Here is an 18,801-nt window from a genome sequence, read left to right as displayed (position 1 = left end):
TATACTTTCACCAAGCATTACCATTTGCCATTTTTCTCTAAATCCAAAGCTGGCTTTGCCACTGCTGTGTTGCAGGGCCTTATAGCTGGTCCTAATGCTATCTAAATTCCTCTTCCCTTTCTTAGCTTTGGGTATCTACCCAAATGTGATGACTGCAACAGTGAAACACGAAGAACATAGTATAGTTGTGTACATTTACCATAAATGTAGATGTTCGAGTGTATTCACTGTTGCAGTCCAGGTTACCCTCCCTCCAGCCCCCTAACTTCTTTTGGTGTATTTGCTTTTTTGTTGGAGGTATAACCTTGTATATGTATGTGTGTGTGTGTATATATATATATCTATCTATATATATATATATATATATATATATATATATATATATATATATATATATATATGTATATATATATATATCTATATATATATATATATATATATATCTATATATATCTATATATATATATATATATATATATATATATCTTTACTTGCTTCCCAATAAGGGGGCACCTGACATGTGGGGCAAGAAAAACTGATGTAATGGCATCGGCTGCATGCTTTATACCCCTGACTACGTGACGTCACAGAAGATGACAGCAACTGACACAGGACCCAAGACTTTGATAGTCAGGCCGACTGAGGGCTACTGCAAGCAGATAACCCAAATGTGATGACTGCAACAGTGAATACACTCGAGCATCTACATTTATGGTAAGTGTACACAACTGTACTTTGTGTTATGTATACAGTGTATATAAAAAGTTTACACACCCCTGTTAAAATGCCAGGTTTTTGTGATATAAAAAAAAATGAGACCACAATAAATAATTTCAAAACTTTTCCACCTTTAATGTGACCTATAACCTGTACAATTCAATTGAAAAGAAGTCTGTTGGGGGAAAAAATATAAAAAATAAAAAACGTACAATATGCTGGTTGCATAAGTGTGCACGCCCTTAAGCTAATACTTTGTTGAAGCACCTTTTGATTTAATTACTGCATTCAGTCTTCTTGGTACACACCTGCCATAAATTAGAGACTCTGTTTTACCCCAAATAAAGTCCAGCTGTCCTAGTAGGGTTTTCCTGACATGTACTCAGTTGCCCGCTACAGCAAAATCCATTGTTCACAGAGACCTTACAAAGCTTCAAAGGGAGCTCATTGTTGTAAGGTATCAATCAGGAGAAGGGTACAAAAAAATTTCCACAACATTGGATATACCATAGAACACAGTGAAGACAGTCATCAAAAAGTGGAGAAACTATGGGACAACAGTGACATTGCAAAGAACTGGGCATCCCTCCAAAATTGATGAAAAAGCAATACGAAAACTGATCAGGGTGGCTGCCAAGAGACCTAAAGCAACACTGAAGGAGCTGCAGGAATTTCTAGCACGTACTGGTTGTGTAATGCATGTGACAACAGTCTCCCCTATTCTCAATATGTCTGGGCTATGGGGTAGGGTTGTAAGATGGAAGCCTTTTTTTTACACACAAAAACATCCAGGCCTGCCTAAAATTTGCAAAACAATACATCATGTCTCCCAAAACCATGTGAGAAAATGTGTTGTGGTCTGATGAGACCAAGGTTGAACTTTTTGGCCACAGTTCCAATAGGTACGTTTGGTGCAAAAACAACACTGCATCACCAAAAGAACACAATTCCCATGATGAAGCGTGGCGATGGCAGTATCATGCTTTAGGGTTGCTTTTCTTCAGCTAGAACTGGGGCTTTAGTCAAGGTGGAGGGAATTATGAACAGTTCCATATACCACCCACTTTTGGCCCAAAACCTTCAGGCGTCTGCTAGCAAGCTAAAGATGAAGAGGAATTTCACCTTTCAACAAGACAATGACCCCAAGCATACATCCAAATCAACGAAATAATTGTTTCACCAGAAGAAAATTAAGATTTTGGAATGGCCCAGCCAGAGCCCAGACCTAAATCCAATAGAAAATCTGTGGTGTGACCTGAAGAGGGATGTGCACAAGAGATGCCCTTGCATTCTGACAGATTTGGAGCGCTTTTGCAACCAAGAGTGGGCAAATATTGCCAAATCAAGATGTACCATGCTGATAGACTCCTACCCAAGAAGACTGAATGCTATAATTAATTAAATCAAAAGGTGCTTCAACAAAGTATTATTTTAAGGGTGTGCACAGTTATGCGAACAGCTTGTTGTACGTTATTTATTTTTTATATTTTTTTCCCCTAACAGATTTGTTTGTTTTTCAATTGAATTGTGTAGGATAATAGGTCACATTAAAGGGGGGAAAAGTTTTGAAATGATTTATTGTGGTCTCTTTCCTTTATATCACAAAAACATGGCATTTTAATGGGTGTGTAAACTTTTTATATCCACTGTATGTACTTTGCTTTTGGGTGATATACCTGATAAGTGGTGAAGTTGTAAGGCGTGTAGAGCATTGTGGGTAAAAGAGGAGAGTTGGAGCCTGGGAAAGTTATTTTTGAGCCAGTCCTGTGGTCTTGGTCCTCGTGGCTGAAGAAGGTAGATGTGAATGCTGTAGGTCTGTACATAACATTAGATCTGAAGTAGGATTGTTCATTTGTCAGCAACCTGTGGGACCTGTGGGTTCGGATCCGATATCGGATCCGAGCCGGCAACTTGTTTCAAGCTAATGGATCCGAGCTCCTAGCTCCTCCCTTCACCCATAATCCCCTGCTAACCCTCCATGACCTCAGATCTAGTTTGCCGCGCTTGTGATGGCTGGATCTTTTTTGAGCTCTGTCAGATAAGTGGGAAAAAGTTAACTTTTTCTAATTATTTCTAGTCAGGAAATTCTTTTTTAGTTTAAAGTAATACTTGTAAAGTGTGTCTGAGTTAGGTTCCTTATTTTTTAATTAATACCCTCCCTTCGCTGGTCGCTAGTGTGTGAGTGTTTGTTGTGTGTCTTTTGGGGCCTGTGTATGTGTGTAGTTGTTTTTCTTTCTTTTTTAGTTTAAAAAAAAAAAAAAAAGGAATGGCTGAGGCCCCAAAAGCCATATTTTCAAAATGTACCGAGTGTAGCCATAAGCTCTCCCCGGCTGATGGCCACACACTGTGCGTTCGGTGCCTTGGGGTTGAACACCTCACCTCGGGCTGTACTATCTGTGCAGCGTTCAACCCCAGGGCACTGAAAGAACGGAGGTCGAAGCTGGTCCTGGCGGGACTTCTACCCCCGGATTCAGCTTCGGCCTCTGCTACCTCTGCTGCTCCCGTGGCTCCATCACAGCCTGTGGTGGTTGCCACTCCTGCCCCCCTGCCTCCGACTGGGACTCAAACTCCCGCTAAAGTGTCGGAGGACAGGGAGGCCAGGAGGGAGAAACGGAGGGAGAAGCACCACAAGCGGCGGGCCGAGACCTCCGTTTCGGCCCCGCCAGCTAAGCGGGCTTCTCCCTCCACTGCTTCTAGGTCTCCTCCTCCTCGGCTCCGATCCCCTTCTTTCTCCCCGGGGCCCGAGGAGGAGGAGACCCGATCTCTGTCGAGGTCATCGAGGAGGCATTCCAGGCCTGCCTCGGTGGCCTCTTCGAGATCCACTTTCAGCTTATCAGATGCAGACTTGGACCGGATGATGCGAAGGTTCATCCAGGCCCAGCTGCAGATGGGAGTGCTCTTGCCTACCCCCCATCAGGGGGGGAGCTCGACACCTTTTTTCCACCCAATTGCTCCTTCTCCGACCCGCTACCTGGGTTCGGAGCGCTTGGAGCCGAGCAGCCTTGGAGCCGGGGGTGGGTCGGCGCCGACAGTACTTGGTACTTCGGATCCGACCCTACCATCGAGTCTGTCGGATCCGACCTCTCGGAGCCATGGTCCGAGCTTCGGATCCGGGGGATTCAGTGTGCCTTCGGCTCCGTCCAGGTCGGAGCACACTGGTCCCTCGGATCCGACGGTCTCGGCGCCGGCTCCGATCCCTTCATCGGATCCGAGTGGGAGCCGACTTTCGGATCCATTGGAGAGTGGCTTTCCCTCGGCATTCGATGTTGTGGAGAGGGCTCTGTTGAGAGCATCCGGACCCCCGGTCCTTGCATCGACTCCTCCCTGCACTCCCTCTCTGCTGGGCCAGGCTTCCATCACCCGGCCAAAGGGACAGCCTGCTTCGATGTCACAGATAGTTCCATTGGAACAAGATGTTGCTGGCGAGGCCTCCTCGGACAGTCCCCCCGAGGGAAGCTCCCCGCAAGCATAAGTGCAAAAGGAGGCACGTAGACTCCCCTGAGTCCTTAACCGAGGACACTGACTTGGAGAAAGGGGAAGGCTCCCCAAGATCACCCCCTGAGGATGTCTCCTTTGAAGACATCATGGAGATGCTTAGAATCAGAGGTGGGTGGTCTGCCCCCAAGTCTTCCTCTGACGAGTCCGTGTTTCTGGAGGCATTCGAGGCAGGCCCGTCTACCTCCTGGGTGTCCCCTCCAGCCGACCCCCCTGGTGGACCTCATTACCACCAGGGCATGGAAGAATCCGGACACCGTGGAGCCAATACCGAAGCGACCGGATTGGATTCTTAGCCCCCCCCCTCAGACCGGTCACATTGGAGTAAGGGCCCCCCTGTAGATGCCATGTTGACGGCGGCAGCCACAAAGAGGGAATTGGCTCAGGAGAGTCCCTCAGTCCATCCACCGAGCAGAGAGTCCCGTTTGATGGACCGCTTAGGGAAGCGAGTCTTTAGTTCAGCGACCTTCTCAGTAAGGTCTCTGAACTATATGGCACATGTCATCAGGATGCAGCGGGATCTTATCAAAGAATACGCTGCATCCCCCCCTGAGTCCATGTCGGAGGAGGATAAACAATTGTACTCCACCTGAATGGCCACTCTGAGATCTATTTCAAACACCTCTATGCGGCTGTTGTCCCACGCCACAGAGGGAGCCGCTAGGGCTAGCGGAGCAGGCCTAGTCATGAGACGTCAGGCCTGGCTCCGTCATTGCGACTTTACGGAGCCCTTTAAAGCGTCCTTCGCGAACGCCCCCTTTGATGGTTCTGCCCTTTTTGGCAAAACAATTTGCGAGACGCTTGTCCAGAGTGAGAAGGACGGGAAGACGTTGTCTGCCGTCGGAGTCCGCTTCTCTGCTCCCCAGCGGTCCTTTTCAAGGAACCAAAAGGGTCAGAAGAAGATGTGGTTCCGGAAATCACAACATTCCCAACCAGCTCCGGACAACCAGTCCTACCGTGGCAGAGGTGGACAGGGAGGACGTCGCCCCAGGGGCAGAGGGACTCCGAGAAATTTTGGGTCCAGAGAACCTTTCTCTTAGCGGCCCGCACAGCAGCCCTGAGGGGTTGCCCGGCTGCTCCGAGGCAGTCGGGGGGGCGTTTTTCGAAACATCTAGCGGCATGGGAGTCCATCACAACAGACCGCTGGGTGCTTTGCATCATATCCAGAGGATACAAAATACCAATTCTTCATGTCCCCCGATCCAAGAACCTCCCCGATGTACCACCCGATCACAGGGAGGCCGCAGCCGCAGAAATACAGCAGCTGCTAAGAAAAAGAGCCATCCAGCCCGTCCCCCAAGACCAGCTCGGATTAGGGTTCTACTCCAGGTTCTTTTTGGTGCCAAAAAAGACGGGGGATCTGAGACCCATTCTAGACCTTTCCCGCTTGAACCTGTCAGTAACCAAGGAAAAATTCCGAATGGTCACTCTTCAATCTATCCTCCCCCTTTTGAGGGAGAACGATTGGATGTGCTCTATAGACCTCAAGGATGCGTATTACCACATCTTAATGGACAAACGATCCAGGAGGTTCCTTTGCTTCCGGCTGGGAGCCAGTCACTACCAGTTCAGGGCCCTTCCCTTTGGCCTCACCGCAGCCCCAGGGTGTTCACCAAAGTGTTAGCAGTGATTGCGGCCCACCTGAGACTCCAGGGAATTCAGGTCTTTCCCGTACCTGGACGACTGGCTCCTGACCGCACCAACAAGGCATCTACTTTGCTCGGCCAGAGACTTCTTTCTCCATCTAGCCCCACAACTAGGCATTACTATCAATGTCGGCAAAGCTCTACTGGCTCCAACACAGATCATAGAGTTCATAGGTGCCAGAATAAACACCAGAGATTTGCGAGCCTTCCTAACTGCCGAGAGAATCATAAATCTACAACTTCATGTGCGGGCTATCCTTCATTCAGAGGCTTCACCAGCGGAATTGATCCTGAGGGCACTATGCTCCATGGCGGCAGCGATTACACTCCTTCCATGCGCCCGTTTGAACATGCGAGTCCTGCAATGGACTCTGTTAGTGCAATGGTCCTTCCTATCCCTTCCTCTCCACCATCCCATTGCTATCAGCAAGGCTTGCAGAAGGGCGCTACTATGGTGACTCCAAGCATCGAACTTCCATACGGGCCGTCCCTTCTGCACCTCTCCCCCTATCGCCACGGTGACCACGGACGCTTCCCACCTCGGGTGGGGGGGGGGGCATTACTCGGGCAGGACAGTCCAAGGCACGTGGAACGATACAGAGACCTCCCTGCATATCAATGTTCTGGAGATGAGAGCGGTGCTGTTGGCGTTGCAAGCACTTCAGAGCTTCCTTCCCGCAGGAATGATTGCAATTCACTCGGACAACATGTCAGTGGTCTGGTATATCAACAAACAGGGGGGAACCAGATCTTATCCTCTTTGCCGTGAAGCCATGAGAGTGTGGGAATGGGCGATCTCCACCAACCGCTTTCTGATTGCAACGCACATTCCGGGGAGGACCAACATCCTAGTGGACAAGCTCAGCCGCACCCTTCTTACCCCTTACGAGTGGTCTCTCAATCCTCTAGTAGCGAAGCAGATATTCGCAACATGGGGGCAACCCTGCTGCGATCTTTTTGCATCTCCATCAAACGCCAAATGCGACAATTTCTTCGCTCTAATCCCCCCACCAGGGGAATCTCCAAGAGATGCTCTGGTGCATGCTTGGCCACCCGGTCCTACTATATGCCTATCCTCCTCTTCCAATGATGATACAACTCTTACAGAAAGCCTTGTGGTTGGGGAACAAAATGATTCTCATTGCCCCATTCTGGCCTCGACAAATTTGGTTCCCTTACCTGTGGTCTCACCTTGTGAATCACCCTTGGATTCTAGATCCCATTCCGGATCTCATCTCCCATCCATTGGACTTGCCAACTCCAAACCTGGACAATCTGAAACTGACAGCTTTGTTGCTCCAGTTCCACTCCTAGTTAGGACTCCCGGTATCTCTTCACCAGTCAAAGCCATCCTCGTGGCAGCGCATAAGCCCTCCACCAGGAAAGTGTATCACAGTAAATGGAAACGTTTTTCCATCTGGGCGGAGCGCCGTGATCTAGATCCCTTTACGGCTCCTCTTCCATCCATTTTAGACTTCTTAACTGAACTCTTTCAAGAAGGCGCTAGTTGTTCAACCGTCAAAGTGCAATTGGCAGCCATTTCTCATTATCATGTGGGACATGATACAGGACCCTTGATGTCAGCCAAATTGTGTAAAACCTTTCTCAAGGGTACCTTTTTACTTAGACCTCCTGTAAAAGAAGCTGTACCCCCATGGGATCTTACTTTAGTTCTTCAAGCCTTGACTGCTCCACCATTTGAACCCGCTGCTTCAGTGGATCTCAAATTCTTGTCATGGAACACAGCATTCCTTGTAGCCATTACTTCAGCGAAAAGAGTGTCGGAACTTCAGGCTCTTTCTATAAAGCCTCCATACCTGATTTTTCACCCTGATAGAGTGTACCTCAGGATCAATCCCTCCTTTCTTCCCAAGATAGCATCAGAAACCAACATAAACCAATCCATAAATTTACCGGTTTTCTTCCCTAAATATCAAAATAAGGGTGACAAGCTGCACTCATTGGATGTTCATAGGCAGCTTCGTTTTTATACTCATAGGACGGCTGGCCATAGACAATCTGACCAGCTGTTCGTTTCCTTTGCCAAATTTAACTTGGGGAAAGCTATCTCTAAAGTATCTTTATCTCGCTGGATTTCCCAATGTATTCTACTGGCTCATCAAGCCTCGGGTAGACCCGCACCAGAAGGAGTTCGTGCTCATTCCACTCGCTCCATTTCTACTTCTGCGGCTTTCAAGTCTAGAGTTCCTTTGGATGATATATTTGTTCTGCAGCCACTTGGGCTTCATCTCATACCTTTATCAACCACTACAAGCTAGACCTGCTTTCTAGAGGGAGAGCATCCTTTGGCTCTGCGGTGTTTCGTAATATCCTTCCATGATGGCCACCCAGGGTGTAGGTAGCTGGGGACTCTGTCCCACAGGTTGCTGACAAATGAACAATCCTACTTCAGATTTAGAAGTTATGTACTCACCATAACGTTCCATCTGAGTAGGTAGTTCATTTGTCTGCAACCATCCCCCCCTCCTTCCCCCTGACCTTCTTCGGATCTATTAGTTTTTAGATATCCTTTGTTGGATATATATTGAGAGGCAAACTCGATCTGAGGTCATGGAGGGTTAGCAGGGGATTATGGGTGAAGGGAGGAGCTAGGAGCTCGGATCCATTAGCTTGAAACAAGTTGCCGGCTCGGATCCGATATCGGATCCGAACCCACAGGTCCCACAGGTTGCAGACAAATGAACTAGCTACTCAGATGGAACGTTATGGTGAGTACATAACTTCTAATTTCTTGAAGTGGTTTGTGTTATACTTGTGCACTTTTCACCTTGTGGCTCATGTAAATGTTTTCACTGTTGTGTATAGTGCAATGCAGGAGCATGCATGTGCACCACATCCCGTTTTTGAAACAGCAGTGATACATCTGGGGAGTAACTGCACCTAGCCATCACCAGCAGCTTGTTTCAGGACCTTCTTTGATTTGGTTTGGTCACTAAGGCAAAGTTGGTTCCAGACAAACGTTCATATGTATTCATTTAGTAAGTCTGATCAAATGAAATTGTCATTAACAAAAATGACTCTGTACCTTCTAACCACATCTGTAGAAGTGCAAGACCAGGTTTTATTTATTGAGCAGTAGCTTCAGTTGTTCAGCTTCTGACTGTTAAAATCCCATGTTTCTTATAAGTTTCCAGAACAATAAGTACCATTTCATGCTTTGCCTGTATGAAAGAGTAGCTTTTTTCCATTTTTGCTAAGGAAGATTCACTGAGCATATTCTCCAAAATAAAACTGAGTAAATGGTTGCATATGCTTAAATGGGAACTGTCAGTGTAGATAGTAAACGCAACAAATCTATGTTGCCTTATTGTATGTTTATTTTCATTTGTGTGTGTGTGTGTGATGAGAGTACATGAAGATCTGATATTAAATTAACATTTTATTTTTGTTAGGGGTTCACATGTCTTTCTTTTATGTACTAAATTTCTGTCTTTTTGTTTCTGTTTTTTAGGAGATGGCAGCTGTTAAAGAGTTCATTGAGAAGACACTGCCCAGGATTTGACTGGAGCCATCTTTAATCTCATGGTAGAGTTTGAGGGTCACTTTGTCCTTTTCAACTTTGCCATGCAGACTGCAAAAGGAAGCCATGTGCAACCAACCTCAGCACCATTCTATTTATTTTTTAGTTTTACATGTTTTATTGTGCAATCTTCTTTGTCATTTCTGTTTTTTTTCTGTTTTCTTAGTTCTGTCTGAGGCAGGTAGAGAACATTTAAGGTATTGTAAGGTGACAGAGACCAAAGCTAGCTTAGTCTCATTTCCAGATGTTTTACCAGATGTATCCCACAACTAGACCCACATTTGGAATCAGCAGTTGCTACATCCTAGTGTTGGCCTGAGGATGAATTCTATTTTCATAAAGCAGATAGGGAAGAAGACACTTCATTAAGCCGGACTGTCTTGGTCCTAATATTCTTCTGCTTGTCTTTTGCTTCTCTTCTGTTAATGTTCTCCTGTAGCCAACCATGTTACCATGCCATCTCCCAGTTCCTGTGCAGCTCTGATGTGTATATTTCTTTTACATTGTGCTGAAGAGCAGCATTGCCATTTGTGTTTCAGCTCTACATGTTGAAGCTGCTAAAGACTCTTGGTACAAAACATGTGTACAGCCACATACAGATTAGTTTTTGAAAACTGAACTGTAGGATTTTCAAACTAGGGCAGAAAGACAAGCTATCTGGTAAGAAGCTCCACCAGTGCTCGACAGTTTAGTTATAAATTCTTTAATTCCCAGTCTGTGATTAAGGTTGAACAAGTGAGGTGCTTTGCTGCTTGCTAGGGAAGACCATGCCCAGTTAATACTTGTGTAGGGGAAAGTCAACAGGTTTTTGGCTTCTCATCTAAAGGATATTCAGTTTTAGCTAGATTTAAAGGGGAAATATTGATTTGTTGCATGCCTGTATGTGCTAACAGTTGAAATCTGAATGTATGTTGCAGAATGCTCCCTGCTAACAAAAATCCACTCCTTACTGTTTAAAAACAGTTTTATTCAGCAGACAGCCATCTGAACTGCAGCCATGGTTATCAATTAACCTTCTGTTTACTGTCTAGATCTAGAGCATCATGTAACATGAGTAGAGCTGTACTTATTTTAATTAAGTTACACAAGGTATGTTTGTAATACTAGGTGTAATACTGCATTCAGGAAAGTTGACTCAATGTAGAAATGATCAAATGACCAGATTTCTTTTGGTAGCAATAGAAGCACATTCCCAGTCCATGTATAAATTCAGAAGGCACTTTTTTCATTACAGAATTAAATACATTCCCATTCTCATTTCTGCATTATATAATTTTCCTTAATTCAACTCTGGAGTAAAAAAAAAAAAAAAAAGTGACCTGGTTTCTGTTGGTGGCTCTGGCACTGGAGGAGTAGGCAGGAAAGGGCAAAGGTCATGCCTGTTTGCTTCTATCAGAGAAGGATGAGTTGGATGTGTATGACCAGAAGGTCAAGCTTCATTTTAGATGTCTGTGACCAAGCATAGAATATTAGAGGTCCATATAAAATACAGGTCCTTTAAAAGATGGATTCTGTGCATAGTTGACAGCAGCTCTGTTTGCTTACCCTTTGCCCTTAGGGAAACAAAAGGGCCACAGTCAATCTGCGCCTGGGAGAAAGAATTAGTTAGAATGGCCAGAGGAAGACCAGAGCCAAAAAATGCATAATTGTTTGCGTTAACACAGAATGGTGCTCATTCTGTGACTCTCTAGACCTAGATTGAAAGTTGAGGTATAATTCTGGTTGCTTTATGCCAAATTAAAAATATTTAAAAAAAATATCAAGTGAGATCTTATTAGTGTGCTGCATTCAGCAAATTTCATTTGGATTTCTGTCTCACTGCAAGCTGAAAAGGTAAATAAGCATTTTTCATTCAAGGATTTGGCATTGCATACAGATTATGAAACAGAATTTAAAAGAAATGATAAGAAATAGACACTGCCAAGCTTTTGTAGACCAGACTGAGCCTTCAAAGACGCATCTTTAGCAGCTGGGGCTGTTTGTGTAATATAGGGCTGCAGATGATGGAATGTTGTGGGAAAAAAAATTTCACAAAAGGAACATTGGTAAGCCACACCTTCCAAACTTAAAACATTCATTTAGTTTGTTTTGTTAAATTAGGAGGTGTACTTGTCCTTCTTAAGCAATATCTTATCTGAAGTCCTGCTACGGAATATATGAAGTGCAGAATACTGAAGATCAACAAACCAGAGCATGAAGCATTTGTGTGATGCATAATGTAGTCGTGCTTATAAAAAGCAGTGTCCATGTGAGATCATATACTAACAAGTTTTAGGTGTGCAGCACAAAAAAATTCCTTTTAGACTAGTATTTGTGCAGGATTTCAGTAAAATAACTACATTTTGCTTTTGAGTCCATATAATTAACAATAAAGCCCTTTCCTAAACTCTCCTTGAGCTGCTATTCAAACAAGCAGTTTAGCAGTCTGTCTGTACACTTTAGCTGTTTCACTCTGTGTTCCATAACCCATGTTTTTAGTAATGGATACAGAAAGACATACGGTGGCCGTGATGTGTTGTGGTTCCTGTCCCTCATTTTCAGTATCGTGCTGGGCTTGGGCAGTCAGTCTGTGGCTGTCATTGTGATTAACTGAGAATGGACTGCATTCTCAAGAAAGTTTGAGAATATTATAGCAAGAAAACTGATCCATAGTGTTTGTTACTCTATTGATCCTTACATTTGAGCTTGGAGACCAGCATGGATTACTTGTATGACTGAATTGTACAAAATTCTGAAGATTTGATTATGTCTGAGGAGGATAACAGATTTTGACTGTTGCTGAATCAGTAGTTACATAAACTTTGAATAGAAATCATCAGCTACTGTACTACCTATTTCCAGAATCTTAGTCAAAAGCTTCTAACCTTTGTGGTACCGGTTTCAAAATTTGGCACTGAAGCATTGGAGGTAGATGTTTTTTGATCTGTAGCACAGGTGGTGTTTTAATTCATAAGATAGATAAAAATAGGCAGAAAACATGGCCAATGGTAAAAGCTACAAAACAACGCTTTAATGAAGTAATCACTTTCACGTCTCCAACGACGCTTCCTCAGACTTTCAATAAAACTTTGCAGTGAATAATGCATTTAATACCCTCATAAACACTTAATTAGTTCCCATTAGATATTCAAATTAGGTGCTCTCCCAAGATCTTAACTCAACCACATGCTGAAAATAGCTGCAGTTAGCTAACCATAAAAATATAAGTATATATGACTAACTAAATGAGTCCATATACCTATAAATATTATAAAATCAACAAAGCATATACAACAATAAAAACTTTAATTCATAAGAACATTTCCATTTTGGTTAACTGAATTAACAAGGGATGGTGCTTTATCCATTTATTTTTAGTGATTATCAAAGCCATAGTATATTGACCACATATATTCCAGTACTTGTCGATATGATGCATCTCTTAGCTCAGTGGAAGTATTCCACCTAGAAAATGTTAAGTATTTTTTTATATTGCTCATGCAGAATCATGTTGGCAAATAACCCTTTCTTCGAGGAGAACTTCTGTTAGTGTTCTTAACAGTCATACTTCCATTTTTTGTCATTTATCCTGAGAGTTCTCTGGATTGCCAGCCAGCAGTATTAGAAGAAGGCAAGCTTTCTATCCATTTTATGCACCCCAGTAGACAGGGAAGCCCTTTTTACTGTTGGGGTGGATAACCAGATTGATCACTCTCCATTTTACCTGCGTCAATGCCCACATCATCCTGCTGTCCTGTAAGTCGTGTACTGCAGTGAGTGTGATTGTGTAATTGATTGGATCTTCTGTAGTGTTTAGGGCCCCGTGATGGTGCCATTTCCACTGAAGTCAGGCAGCTGGTGTTATGAAGTGAGACTTAATAGAGATACCGCCAGAAGGTATTTTTATCTAACAACAAGACCGTGTTTTGAGGCTGTAGCTTATTCATAGTTCATTGTAACTTGGTCCATTAAGGATCATGGCATTGTACAACACCGCCTGGCTGAAGTACTTAAAGGAGATTTTTTTATTAGGTGTTCCATCTTTGTCATTTAGGTGACATTGTATCTCAGTTAAAATTTTCACCTGATGTCTCCAGTGTGTAGGGTTTATTCCTGATCTCAAGTCAGTGTTTGTGTGACTCGTTTCTGTGCACATTGTTTTTTTCTGTTGACATACCTGAATAGTTCATGTATAGAGCATTTACTTTTTTCTTTTGTATGTCCTAGTTCGTGACAAGAAATAGGGGTCATCATAGATTAAAATTGAATTTTGGAAGCTTTTCAAGGTTGTCACTCCACTGAGAGCCTGAAATCATGCAGCTTATCAGAAATCTGATATCTGTTTTAAGAGGATTTGCTTTTCACTGTGGTGGTCAGAATTCTTTGTTAGTGCTTTATGGTACTTGCTAAGTATTAATATACATTGCTGGTGGAGGTTATCAGCATGCTCAAGATGTGTCCAGTTCAGATGCTGAAGAGTTAGCTATATGACTTGTGTAGTCTGCTTACATGTCATTCATGCTGCATGTGATACTGATGATGCAAGACACAGAGCCAGTGGTATGGGTATTTGACTTGCCATGTGTGCAAAACCTAAGAATAATATTAAGGGTGTGTTTAGTGTAGCTAGAAAGGGGTGCTCGTTAATGTTGTATGAGAATCTGCATGCTGGCCTTCTAGACCGCGTTATCTCAGAGGGCTGTAGGAAGCTGTTAGAGAGACTATCCTCCCCTTTTGGGAGAATAAATGTTCTGAGAGTTCCTGCTTAAGTTGCACATTTCTCTAAAACCATCTACTCCCACAACACTGAGTAATTGATTCTTCCTTCTGTTGCTAGAATGGGCCCCTCCTGAATCAGTCCACAGACCTAATGAGCAAGGGTCATTCTGTGAAGCCCCTATCCTTTTAGCAACTCTGCTAGACCCTTCATATCACTTTGTCCATTACAGGAACACACAGGGTAATACAGCATAAGTTATCAGTAGAATAAGTTGCCAGGGGTTCTTTGAACAAAAGGGCTAGAATCTTTCTTCAGTGAGTCATTTGGGTAGTGTGTCATAACATACAGTGTACCTTACGCTGTGAATCCAACGTGAACTTCCCAGCAGCTCATCTACTTACACAGGCTTTTATAAGTTTCACAGTACTTGTATACTGATGTTGGCTGACACAAGTCTTCCATAAGACTAGTGTTTGAAAGTATTAATTTCTCATTACCCAAAAATGTTGTTTCCTTTTTGTTCTTCCACTGACAGTTACTCATTTTAGCTGTAACAAATTTCAAGATTAATACAGAAAGTTTACTTTGAAGATGCCTATATTGATTTGACAAGAAAAATGTAGTTTGGGAAAAGTTTATTGTATTGACTTTGCCACGAAAATAACACACCAGTATGAATTAGAATCCCCCTCTGGCTTAGAAGGTACTCTGCCCATAAGGACTCGCACTGATAGAGGGACAGAAAACAAACTCCACAACACATGATCTGCTGGTAGACATTTCAGTAGCTGCATTGCTTATTGAGCTGATAATGACCCCATGGATTTAACCAGTGATTCCAATATGGAGTAATATCTCCAGTTAAGTGTATGTTGGTTACGCAGCAATAGGGGTACATTACAGAAGGAATGCTGTTACCATTGTTAGTCAGGATTTGGTATAATAACCAGTGTATGTATATAAAGGCTGGCTAAGCTTACAGCTTTGTCCTTATCAGCACTGGTCTTAGAACTGATGGTACCAGGACATTCTTCCAAACAGCACCCCCCAGACTTCATTAAGAAATACCCTTTATTGACTCCTCTTCAGGTTTACAAGAGTATTTCAGGGTAGCCTGCCCATAACATCCTGCTCAGTTCCTTCCTTCAGCTCACACCCGCCATTCTCCAAACTGAAGTCATCCATATGGTAATGGTCCATTTTGGCATCTGTTTGATAAGCTGCAATAATTTCTACTCAGACAGAAAAGATGTTCATCATTAGATCACTGTTACAGTAATGCTTACTGATGGGGGATGTATCCTGCCAAGGATACCAAATATCCGACCAGTGTAGAAAAGCTTAGGCACCTTCCTTTTGTGCCAGAAGTATGGCCTAGGACCTATGCAGAAGACTACATCCTGCTACTTAACTCATTACATCCGATTAATGCCTCCAGGTGCATCTGCAGTTAACTCCTACTGACGCCTCTAGAAGTCAAATATTGCTTGTTCATATTTGCATCAGTTACTCCAAAACCATACTATGTACAAGGTTTTAAAAGATTTCATCATAAAGCTCCCAGTACAACTATGGAAGATGTCCATGTGGATTTGTGTTTTACCACGGTTATTATATTACACAGATGAGGGTAAATGTTTACCTGCACATCACCCACTGACCTGACATCTACAAATATGTAATGTTTCGATTACAGCTTCATCTTGTAGCTATTCCACTTTATTTCATTAGATTCGAGATTGCATTCAAGTTTAAGAGTTTAAAGGTAACTTTGTTTTTTTGAGAACTACAGTATATTGCCTTTTGTTTCTTGTGCTCTAACTTCGTGCATCATGGCCAGTAACAATGGACAGATCTTGGAACTGGCTCCAAGAAAGTCTGCATTTAATCATTTGTAGATAATTAAGATGTTAACCCTCCACAATACTTTTACAATTTATCAACAAGATGAAAGCTTGATAAAATATATTTTCATTTCATAACCATTGCCAATGATGTATTAAGTGTACCTAATTCCCTGGGTGGTTTTCATGTTATGGTCACTCTACTTATTTTGGAGGTACCATGCATAGATGCACATATTCTTTCTCTTCCTGATTAAGGACTATTCAAATGCATTGTTTATGCACCAGTGGCCACTGTAAATGATTACAGACTGCTTTGCACAAATGTACACTAGTCCTGCAAAGCCAGACTAATGACTGCCTTACCCTGCTGTCATGATCAAGGTAAAGATGCTTATCCACAGGTATCCACTGTATTCAGCAGGCACAGTCCCACTGTCTACAGTGCACACGTCTGATGTCTGACTGTAGCAACGATAATAATGGACACAATACTGTTACAGGTTTGTTTCACAACCACTGTTACAAAGAGTACCATTTTTACACATAAATGTTAACTAGTCCCGCAAACCCACTGTTTATAAACTGAAATTATAAAAAGGTAAGTTAACTTTCATACACAACCAAAACACCCACCCAATGGTTTTAGCAACTTTACTGTGGACCACTTCCATCTGATTATAGTAAAAAAAAGTACCTGTCAGCATCTTGGAGCAAAAATCATGATAAAGCCAAAAATGAGGACCAAAGGCCCATAATGAGGGACTTGTTTTGTTTCATAGGTCATGAGTTGCTAAAGTAAAAGTTTTTGCGTTAGCATACATTTTCAAATGAACATGGTTTGAAACTCAAATATTTGTCATTATTTAGTGACTGCAGCCCTCAGTGATTTACTGGAATGCCACAAATTTGATGAGGAACAGACCAAAAGTACAAAGCAAAGTCAGGGTTCCCGATTGTTGGTGTCCCTTAAGGAAAACCTAAGAGGTGAGATGTGTATAATGGTGGGTAATCAGGAAAACTTTAAAGTATCATTGTTGATATTTATCATACTCCTGTGAACAACTGTCTGCATCTTCCTAGATGACAGTCTTTACACCCCACCAGTTCAGCTGTATCTGTAAGCCTCCATCAAAGAATAGTGAAGGGGCAGCATACATCTTGTCCCTTGGGAAAAGAGCTTGCAGGAGCTATACACACAGTCCACCATCTATTACTAATGAGCACTCCTGCTGTCCTGGCTCAATATGAAACTCAAAACACAGAGATGGGCATCTTTCCTTCAAACCAGATATGTGCTGTCGTAGAGAACAGGTCGGTACCAGTGGTGCATGGTACATTTTAGAGTCTTAGGAAATGCTAAAGCTATTTCCTGAAGTGTCAAAATGGTTTACTTCCAGAACTATCTTGGCTGCACTGTAGAATTTCTTCCAGGTTTGATAATCACATTCCTTGCAAACCACATACCTTCTACTTTATACTGAGTTGCTTAGCATAGTTTATTGTGTGGAACCCCACTGCTGTTTGGCTGTTGTATTCTGTAGTTTAGAATATCCACAGTTCCTGTTTAAGATCAAATTAGGTTCCATAGCAAAGGCTGGTCACTGTACTCTGTCACCATACACGTACCTTAGTTTTCCACTGTCTTGGATCACTGATGCTCAGGGGATATTTGATATAGGACACCTTTTGACCAGGTCGTACCCCATTGTCTAATATTGGTTGGAGATCATTAGTGTAGTAAGTATACTGCGTTTAAACGTTTTTTTCCATAGTCACATTCGTACTTTTGTCATATAAAATGTACTTTTCTTACTTTACACTTTGTATTTGTCTTCAGTTTACTTATTAATTTTTGTTTCATCTCCAGGACTAAGTGGAGAGAGAAAAATGTATTGCAATTTATCACCAAAACTCAGCTTAAATATTGTACTGCAGAAGTAACTTGTTGGTTTAAGTTGTCTCATCAAACTCAAGACTCAATTGCTTTGCTGGTTTAAACAATTGTCATTTGTATGCTTTTGAAAAGTCTTTGTTATGAAAGTAAAGAGTGGAACTAGAGTGTATATTCTGGTTTGAATACATTGTAATCATAATGTGACAATGCAGAAAAATAGAAGCCACCTACTCAGAAGTCTGATTGTAGTAACAATAATTATGTACGTTAACTGTACTTTAGGTTTGTTTCACAGCCAAAGTAGCCCAAGAATACCATTTTTTCATATAAAAAAAACATAAAACATACCATTTTTGTTCTCAATTTAAACCAGGGAGGAGTTAGTGTGGGCATTTCTAGTACAGGACAATAATGTATATGAGGAAGAGGGACTGTATTTGAAAATGAAGAGTTTTCTGAAAAGCTTTTCACTGGCTGTCCTCAAGTCTTAAAGCAATACTGTCACTGTGCAGTCAAGAAAATACAAAGACACGGTTCCTGTATATCCTGTATATCACTGATTAAAATAAAAAGAGCATTGGCAGATGTGCTCACACTGTTGAACAAGTTCATGTTTGCAGCAGCTGCTAGTGAAGGAATACTAAATGCTTCTCTGTCAAACAAGAATTCTAAGAAAAGCCAAAAATGTGTTTGTGGGTGGGGGGGGTGACAGAGGCCCTAAATCAGGGACATATATTGCTATAAAAACTTTGAAAATTGCTAGAATGACAGCTTTTGCATTAGCATGCATTTTGTGAAGGCTGTAAAGTCTGAAAGTTAAGTATCTATTATCATTTTGTGAGAAGTAGACAATTTTGAGTTGAAATTCTGGATATTTGAGAGGTATGTTTAAATGCTGCTGCACATGTATGGGTTCTTTAATGGTGCATTTTGTGTTTCAGTTGTAGAAGTGCTTTGATTAG

General features: G+C 42.5%; 1 protein-coding gene across 1 annotated transcript in view; it reads left to right on the top strand.

The window, feature by feature from the left end:
- The window catches only part of LYPLA2 (lysophospholipase 2), a 794,768-nt gene extending 776,323 nt beyond the window's left edge, over positions 1 to 18,445 (top strand). The window contains exon 10 of the mRNA XM_044060067.1: positions 9,331 to 18,445. Within this exon, the coding sequence (XP_043916002.1) occupies positions 9,331 to 9,381 (51 nt within the window). The 3' untranslated portion in view covers positions 9,382 to 18,445. The remainder of the gene's footprint in view (positions 1 to 9,330) is intronic.
- Positions 18,446 to 18,801: the final 356 nt, after the last annotated feature.

The sequence above is a fragment of the Protopterus annectens genome, chromosome 1.part2 (genome assembly GCF_019279795.1).
Source record: "Protopterus annectens isolate FY-2018-M chromosome 1.part2, PAN1.0, whole genome shotgun sequence".
NCBI lineage: Eukaryota > Metazoa > Chordata > Ceratodontiformes > Protopteridae > Protopterus > Protopterus annectens.
Note: the sequence above shows the minus strand (reverse complement) of the source record. Positions and strands in the feature narration are given on the sequence as shown.